Below are 9,720 nucleotides of genomic sequence, written 5' to 3' on the forward strand. Positions count from 1 at the left end.
CAATTAGTGTTTTTTGTCATGGCTAGTTTTGTCAGTAAGGCTATGGACTCTCAATACAGCCAACTACTATATAATTGTACAATTAGTGTTTTTTGTCATGGCTAGTTTTGTCAGTAAGGCTATGGACTCTCAATACAGCCAACTACTATATAATTGTACAATTAGTGTTTTTTGTCATGGCTAGTTTTGTCAGTAAGGCTATGGACTCTCAATACAGCCAACTACTATATAATTGTACAATTAGTTTTTTGTCACAGCTAGTTTTGTCAGTAAGGCTATGGACTCTCAATACAGCCAACTACTATATAATTGTACAATTAGTATTTTTTGTCATGGCTAGTTTTGTCAGTAAGGCTATGGACTCTCTAGTGTACCCAAAAGGTGATTATCTCTTAACATTCACGTTCACTTATTGATTTACCAGTTATTGTAAAAGTAAGCCTAACTCATTTGTAGGTCGTAAGTAAGGTATCTTCAGGAAAATATGACCAGTGATGTCTTTCACGTGTTCAGCTGTTCTCACCAAAATTCATAATAACTACAACGGATAGTAACTGCCCTCCTACTTTGGAATACTGGGAAACAACTTAGAATGCTCTCACAACATAATACATATTTTCAACTTCAATGCAGCAATTTTCAACTTTTTCAAAACGTACTGGGTTATAGTAGTCACCAAGCTAATTTAATGTTAATTTTTATGGTTTTAGCTGTCACCACAATACTGATGCCAGAGATTTGTACGTCTTTTATAAACTATAAATACAGATAATAAAAAAATAAATGTAACAGATTAGTTAAGGAGGCTGAAAATAATGTTCTCAAGAAAACAAACGTCATTGTTTTTCAAATTATATCTTTTATCAAACATGTGCATTAAGTGTAGTTAAAGTCTTAGGATCACTTAAAAAATACTTAACTAATGGAAAATAAATGTGAATAATTTTGTTGTCTCCTTTATTTGCTAAGTGCAAAAAGAATTTCTTCTTATAAAATGCATTCCTATAAAACTTTTTACCAGGACTGTATAAATATCATAAATGAGTGTTATTTATCACTGAATTAATGGATGTTATGTGATTAAATAGGGTTAATTCGCTAGCCCTGTTGGAAAAATATACAGTACATATTTTGTTGTAATTTTACTGAAGGGTTTGAACTTCGACTTTTGTCAAAAACAAAACAAATGAAGTGGAGAATGTATACTGTACATTTATTTGTGATTTTTCATCAAACATATACATAGTATAAAGCTTTTGTACGCGTTCATACCAATATCAAAGGACTAAAGAGGAAAAGGTCATGCTTGACTCTGAAATTTCTAAGCAAAGAATGTAATCACTCCCACGTGATTTTTTAGGGTGGAGAGAGAGAGAGAGAATGAACATGAGGCGATCATTTGTTCCAAACAAGTCATTAAATCCGATCCCTGCTTCTGAACCTTACATACATAAACATACGTACACAAAAAATGCTACACATGTACAGAGCAATTGTGAGCAGGTTTTTTCACGAATATACCTAAATAATTTCTGCCCACAATCCCAGTCATCAAATTAACTAATTGTTGTTGCAGACTTCTGGAAATTACTTTCTTCACAAGTATTGTTTAACTGGTCTTTGTAAATCGAAGTCACTGAATAAGATACAAGCAATGCTTTAAATATGAGGCAAAAAAAAACTGTGTGGGTTATTTTATACCAGAGTAAAATCTACTTTAAAATTACAGTGAACAATGATGTCTTTCTGCCATAATAAGTATCACCTTCACTACTTCCGTTTCTAAAAGGTATCATCAGAGACCAAGTCATTATCTTTATGCTGTTATCGAAATAGATAATTCATTGTGCCACTGAACAAACGTCTATCAATAACTGTTCTGCACATGAGATTGCCTACGATATATAGTAATACAACTCTTTTTTTTTTTTAACGAATGTATACATACAAGAACCAGTGCAAAATAAAAATATCTAGCAATAAATACAAGTGGCTTATGCACCTCCACAACCAAATAATGGCTTCAGGATGCAGGTTTGAGCCTTTACGATCTCTACACCTTGGCATTTCCATGTTTAATTGTCTGGAAGGGGCCAGCTTAAGAATTCTGCTACACAGTATTCTGTTTTAAGGTGGTTTTTGGCCCCAGACCACAGAATCATTGCACCAGTCAGGAAGAGATGTGGCTGAAAAAAGTCTCATGGTGAAATTTGAAAACAAAGCTCCTAGAAAGTTTCACTACAAAACTGTTGAACCTACAGAGTTTGTGTCACTACTTGTTTCACAGTTCTGTGAACATTCATATAATACATCAGCAATAATTGATGCAACCCCCTGGTCTAGTATCTGGGACATCACCAAATTTAAGAGCCGCTGCTGATGTTGCACAAAGAGACGCTGGTTTTCTGGCACATGAGAGAGGCAACGTAATGTGAAGGCTGCACGACGCACCTTCTCTAAGGTTGTTCCCATAAGTTCTGGATTTTCACGTAAGGCATTAACGCCCTGGATGTTGGCAACCTGAAGAGCACTCTGTTCTGCTTGTTCTACAAATATCAATAGGTTGGAGATGCAACAGCTTTGTAAAGCAATAGCCTTTGCAATACTGTCATCAGCTTGAGCAAAGCTCGAAAGAATTACCAAAGAAAATTCCCGCAACACCTGGTCCTTGTTACGATTGAGCGACTGGGCTAAAAATGAGAACAGTTTCTCAATTCGACTCCAAGGAGGAGTAGCAAGGAGTAGATCCACGTTATTATCATGAATGGAAAGCTTACAGAGGGCTTCAAGGGACAGACGTTGAGGGGACAGGACGGAGTATACTGGTTGTGTTGGAAAAGGGTCCTGGGCATAAGAGGATGGACAAATTGCCCAGTGAAGCAAACCATTCAGAATTGGAAGGCTGATCTCTTCTGGAAAAGGTGCAAGATCCAACTGACCAGCTATGTTAGCTAGAGTGACAAGTGTGTTTTCTCTAAGTAAATGAAGCATATCCCACCACCACTCTCGTTCACCATTTAAGCTACTGCAAGAATCTGTCGTAGAAAAATTGTCTATCTCATCTTCACGGTCATAATGTTGTTGTGATGGCTTGCGAGTTAGGTGGATATGATGCAGCAGTAAAAGTTTCCCAATAATTAGAAGAAATCCAGCATGCTTGGACATTTCAGAATCATTTCCTGGCACAAATGAAAGGTTTCTAATGAAAGTTGAAAGACATAAACACCGACGAGACAGATTCTCCTGCCCATCTCTCACTAGACAGAGTGATGGTTCATCTCGATCATAGGTTTCTTTTTCTAAGTCACAATCATCAGGATGCCGTTTTCGAGGTAATGAGGAACAACGTATTTTTAAGCCCTGCTCTTCCGTTATGTTGCTCTTATCATCCTTATTCTCCATATCTTCTTTGGCTTTTGCTTTGAAATCTTGTTTCTCTTCTTTTACTATCACTTCCTTTTCCTTATATTCACAGTTGCTGTTGACATCATTTTGATCCAAGTCACAACACTGTTCAGAGTTTTTATTGATGGTAAAAGGTGCTCCCTTTAGCCCACATAATTTGAAGTTATCTTTTAACACAGGTTCCTTTTCACAATGTTCAGTACTCATAGTTTCATGATCTATATTCTGCTGAACACAAACACGTTTACCACTGAAACTTTGTTCGTTTTCTTCTTTCAGAGCAGTGGAATTTTTGTCTTCCATTATTTTCACAAAACTTACATAACTTTCCATACTTTCTAAGTGAGTCTGAATGTGATGAGTAGTGTCCCCACCGCCACACTTCCAATGATCAACACCACTCTCAAAGCCTTCATGGAAGTCCCACTTCTTATCCGAGTCTATAAGAAAGAGAGCATCATCTTGTTTGCTTCCCACTATTTTACCACATCTTGTTTTCTCTGTATAATTTTCACTTTTTAATACAGACAATTTATCTTTTGTGTTGTCATCTTCATTCTCTTTATACAAGCAATCGTTTTCTTCAGAACCAACCTTAAGGTGTTCAAATGTGCAGTTTTTTGTTTCAGTTTCAGAGCTAGTACACACACTACCCTCATACCCCACTTCCAGCTCATTACCCAGGCCAAAAATTAGGGACAAACAGCGACGATAGTGCTCCAACAACACTTCCAAAAGACCATGAAGATGATTAAGTCCAAAGTAGAGCATAGAGTTATCATCACAAATCAACACCGAGAGGACGTCTAATGCCCAGGTACTTTCAACTAAAAGTCCAGACTTTAAAGACATCATGATCCTCCACGGATCCACAGGACTCACATCTTTAGCAGTAAGGCGTCGCCTTTTAGTCAGGACAGGTAGCACTCCTTCCACGGTGTGACATGGAAAAATCATTTCCTTTTTCAGAGTTGGATAAGGATAATGATTGGCCTGGTTCATTCCTGAGTATGGCTGAACAAAAGAAAAACAAAAACAGGTATTACTCATCATTTCAAACAATTCCTAAAACTTAAATTTGAAAAAAAGTAATACATAACATCCTGTTCCAGATACCATAATTTAAACTGTTGACAGCCATTTTGAGAGCTGAGGATTTCCTTCATAAAATTTTTTTTGTTAAGTGCAAAACATGGGTCATCCCTGCTGTGCTTACCACAAGAATCTAAACCCAATTTTTAGCATTATAAACCCTCAGGCTTACTCTTGAGCTACGAGGGTGGGATAGAGAATAAAAATCTATCACATCTTATAACCACTAAGATGAACAGCAAGACATTGATAGCTTAAAATGTATTAACTTGTACACATATCAAAATGGTAAAGAAATTGCACCAGTAGGTGTATACATAAAAAAAATACAAATATAAACACAATTGTATCATTACAATTCATGACATCACGTACTCTAAACTTAACATATGAATCAGAAATAACACTATTTACTGCTTACATAGATGAGGGTAAGAGTGTAGATTTGGAGTATCTGGATTTTCAGAAAGCATTTGACCAAGTGCCACCTACAAGGCTTGTGAAAAAAATTATCTCTATAGGTGTGAAGGATAAGTTAGCAAATTGAATAAAAGAGTGGCTAGATGGAAGAAAGCAGAGGGTGGTTAGAAATGGAATTCAGTCAAACTGGATTAATGTCACATGTGGGGTACCTCAGGGCTCAGTCTTAGGACCTTTGTCCTTTTTGATTTACATCAATGACATAGATGAAGGAATCTATATAAATATAATAGTACTGTCTGTTGTATGTCCATGTAACTACTTCACAGGGTGTGGATGAATCTTCACCAAAATTGGTAAAGAGGTTCATTAGGTTCACACGAGGGTATATACAGAATTTCAGTTTTGCATTTTGTTGTTTTTATGGGTGTTTTTTACAACTACTTTGCCCCGTGAAGATGGACCTTCACCAAATTTAGTATGAAGGTTCATTGGATCCATGGGGAGATGCATACAAATTTTCTGTTTTGCATTTTGCAGTTTTTACAGGCATTTTTAACCACTACCTTTGCCCCTTGTTATTGGATCTTCACCAAATCTGGCATAAAGGTTTGCTGGGTCCATACAGATTTGTAGTTTCACATTTTGTGTTTTGCAGTTTTTATGAGCTTTTTTGTGTTTTTTATAATTACATATAAGGAAAGCAACTTTTCTTCTCTCTCTGTCCAAAGTAGTTTCTGACTGCTCCTGGTTATATTTCAACCTAAATTTCCACCATGATTGGTGGGAATTGTCCTAAGATAACCTTTCATTTATCATAAACTTACATAACTTCCATCCAGGAGATGGGTGCTCCAGCTAGTGGTCAATAATTACCTAAATTTGCAGATGATATTAAGGTCTTGGATGTTGCTAGCTGTGAAAAGGATACTGCTGATTTACAAAAGGATTTAGATCAAATGTCAAATGGGTTTTAACTATAATATATGCATGTGGGTTATCATAATATGAATGGGAATAATCTTAACATTGTTATGAAAGAAAGGGATCTTGGTGTAATAGTTCATTAGTCTCTTAAGCCATCCAAGCAACGTGCGGTTGCTAGTGGTAGGGCAAATAGGATTTTAGGTTGTATCAACAGATATATTGAACACAAGTCTAAAGAGGTTATAATTTCATTGTATATGTCATTGGTTAGGCCACTTTTGGAGTATTGTGTTCAGTCTTGGGCTCCTTACTTTAGAAAAGACATTGTTGCAAAGGTTTCAGAGTAGGGTTATTAAAGTGATGCCTGGGATGGTGGGGTTGCCACATAAGGAGAGGTTGAAATCTCTCAAATTGTTTTCTCTTGAAAAAAGAAGAGTTAGAGGGAATCTGATTGAGGTGTTTAAGATTGTAAAGGGAATTGATAGTGTTGATGCATCATCTTTTTTCAAACTAAACAGTGACAATAGTAGGATTAGGGAACACAAGTATAAATTTAGGCAAGGTAGAAGTCATCTTCAGCTAAGACAGTTTCATTTTTCTAACAGGGTGGTTGGCCTTTGGAATGGGTTGTCCTCGGATGTTGTACAGGCAGTAAATTTAAGTGAGTTTAAGAAAAAGCTTGATAACTACATGAATGATAAGGGCTGGCTTTAAAAATTTATTTATTTAATAGTCTTAATTTAGTTTAGAGGATGGAACAGCCAAGATGGACCAATGGGTCACTTGTTGTCCTAAAATGTTATGTTATTTTAAATGGTTACAGAATGGATGAGCGGATGCATTTTCATAGTCAAAAAACACTTAAATCAACTGATTGTTTATAATTATAGCAATTAGAATACTTTCAAGAAACAGCTTACTGGTATTTTTTTGCTTGGAAAACACATCCTATCTTGTCCATACTGTACTTTGTTTGGCATGTTCATTGATGAGTATCCAGCAGCTGTGGAGTAAGCAGACATCCTCCAAGGAGTGGAACCTGTTTGGGATCCACTCACTCCCTGAGGTCCCTCCCATCCCTCTCGACGAGTGGGTAGATACTGTGCTTGAGAGGAGGAAGGATACTGCTGATAATTACCATCTCTCGGCCAGCCTTGATAAGCAAAATAAAAAGTCTTAACAAAATGAGACTTTACATGAAAAACATTAAATAAACATGTTAGTTCTTCTTGTGTGACAATGAACATGTTTAGTAATTATGTTCTAGATTCTGTGTGCCTGTTTTACTTTTTCACAACATAGTAATATCTGGCTACAATAATCTGAGTTTCACATATGTAATACATAAGCTAGAGTTCTAAAAATTGAAGAAGTTCACAAAACCTTATTAAGAGTAATATTTCTTTCGAGTTTTCTTTAATTTTTTATAAGTCATTACTTTCAACTCAAATATATACGTCATACGATGGCTAGCATGTATTTCTGTTAAATACAATAACAGATTTGAATGTAAGAAAGTTATTTAAAGATGATGTACCAAGCAGTACAACTTTCCAATAAGGGATAAGAATAATGAGGCAACTAAACAAATATAATAAATAAATAAAGCCTAACTGCTTTACCCAAAATAACCATAAGACAAATTTTATCCTAAATAAAAATACTGTACTTTATATCAAAACTAATAGTGAAAATTACAACACAACAGAAACATATGTAACTCATTTGATAAAAAAAGATTCACAAATTACTATTTTCAGACCAGTGTGCCATCTATATCACTTACTGTAAACTATTACTCACTTTGAGAGGTTGTTCCCAAGTTGGATGGTACCATGCTTTGTGGTCTTCTGTAGTACTGGTTGCGGTCTAAGTATAAAAATAAAAGGCTTTGCATTCAATTTTCTACACTTTTCATTAAACTTTGTTTGTTCTTTTAAATAGAACCAAATGTATTTCAATTTTAAATCTTCTCTTCCCTCAGTTTTTTTGTATTTTACTACAGATGTTTGTTTATTTAAAGTTAAGCACAAAACTACACAATGGGCTTTCTGTATTGTGTCCACTGTGGGTGTTAAAAGCCAGTTTTTAGCATTCCAAACCTTGAGACTTACCACTGTGCCATTGGGGGATGTTATTAAAGAAGAAAATTTAAAAAAAAACCAACATGTCAAAATGTGGATATTATTATTTTTCTTAAAATGATGAATACTAAATTTCAGTACTTGTACAAATGAAAATTAGAATGTTTATTCTGGTTTCGAGACAACTTTTTCCCTCACCTCCATAGTGTCCCTGTGTTTGGTCGTAGCTTCCCACTTGGTACTGGTCTGACTGGTTTGTTGGGGGTCTCATGTATTCATTTGTTTGTTTTCCATACATATCTTGCTGATGACCCATCTTGTTGGGTGATGAACCACCTTGTATGTACATGCTCTGTTGGTTTTGTTGGTAGTTCTATGAAGCCAAAAAAAATAAGGGTTCATTAAGGTATTTTTTCAACAATATACTACATCTGTATACTTCTTATTATACTGATATTTGTTCTGTGTGCTACCAGTATAGAATAACAATGCTCAACAGAAACAAATACTCACAGGGCACCTGTCAGAAAGGAGAATTTCTATAAGTAATAAAGTTCAGTAAAATTTACTTTCTTTTGTACACTTCTATACTAACTAGTAACTGAAATCAACACTAACATTTGTCAGCATAAAGACAATGAAATGAAATTTTATGTCCATATAATTGAAAGTCCATTGGACTGATCCTAGTAATGGAGAAGAAATAATGACCATAATTTCGAACTTACCACGCGTATCCTACGTGAAATATGTGTGTGTGTGGAAAGCTTTTAGTAAATTGTACAGGTCTGTTATACACACAAAATTCAGTAGAGTTACAGATGTATTTATGGTCAAGATATGTCTCTGAATTGTGATGATATCAGTCTGACTCAAACTCTGACAAGTGGGAGTGCAAGATGACGTTCATGTGAAGAACAAAAATACCTTTGTTGATCATATAGTTTGTATGTTGTATTTGCATAACCTTTAGAAATGCATGTCTATAGTTTTTTCAGTATCTCTGTATAATTCATCTGGTATTTAGTGTAGGGCAAAATGAATAGTTCATATAAAGTACATAATACAATATTGAAAGGCTCTCTGTAAAAGGTCATGGTTTGCACATTTTAACTCTTTCGAGACGGATCATAGGTGAAAGGCCATGTCATCTCGTTTGTTGACTTGCATTCAAAATTTTATTGAACTACTATTTCATGAATTTATGTTAATAAGTTTGGTATCAAACTGTAGATTATAATTCAAATTCTAGAACTGTACATTACTCAATTTCTTAATTTAAAATATTAAAAAAAACACAGATATATATCGATTTTTGTGTGTCACGTGGTATATTGAATGCAGCACTGGTTCAAATTAGATGTTTGTGAAGTCAAAATACTAAGTCTATAGTTTCGTACAAATTAGAAACTCAAATTACCAATATTGACAAGCTGGAATATAAAATAATAATGTTTACCTCTTCTATTTGCTAAGATATCGCTCATGTAATAAATCAAACACAGTGGCACCCTTTTTCCTCTTTCCATTTTTGGAAATGCTCCCTTATATACACTTACTTCTATATATGACATGAGTAACCAATTGGAAGCTCAGAATGTCCCCTAGTGGTTTTCTCAGCCTTTCTAACATGGCTAGTGCCATTTTTTTCTTTTAAACCAAGATTTCAAAGAAGTAGGTTGTGTCTTTAGTCTGCTCAAAATTTCATATTTGTTTAAGAGTAAAATACTTCTTAGTTACTAAGCTTGATAAATTATAGTTGAATTCTATGGTATTGATGTAGTAATTTATG

At 34.9% G+C, this 9,720-nt stretch overlaps 1 protein-coding gene across 5 annotated transcripts in view; it reads right to left on the reverse strand.

Annotated features, from left to right (window-relative positions):
* Nucleotides 1-1,192: 1,192 nt before the first annotated feature.
* Nucleotides 1,193-9,720, reverse strand: part of LOC106465098 (AT-rich interactive domain-containing protein 1A-like) — a 117,143-nt gene continuing 108,615 nt past the window's right edge. For all 5 annotated transcript variants that reach the window (XM_022392929.1, XM_022392928.1, XM_022392927.1 and 2 more), the window contains exons 14-17: nucleotides 8,127-8,301; nucleotides 7,648-7,713; nucleotides 6,765-6,997; nucleotides 1,193-4,419 (exon numbers count right to left, since the gene is read on the reverse strand). In XM_022392929.1, coding sequence (XP_022248637.1) covers nucleotides 2,239-4,419; nucleotides 6,765-6,997; nucleotides 7,648-7,713; nucleotides 8,127-8,301 — 2,655 coding nt within the window. In that variant the 3' untranslated portion in view covers nucleotides 1,193-2,238. The remainder of the gene's footprint in view (nucleotides 4,420-6,764; nucleotides 6,998-7,647; nucleotides 7,714-8,126; nucleotides 8,302-9,720) is intronic.

This window comes from Limulus polyphemus, unplaced genomic scaffold, assembly GCF_000517525.1.
Source record: "Limulus polyphemus unplaced genomic scaffold, Limulus_polyphemus-2.1.2 Scaffold1835, whole genome shotgun sequence".
Lineage (NCBI taxonomy): Eukaryota > Metazoa > Arthropoda > Merostomata > Xiphosura > Limulidae > Limulus > Limulus polyphemus.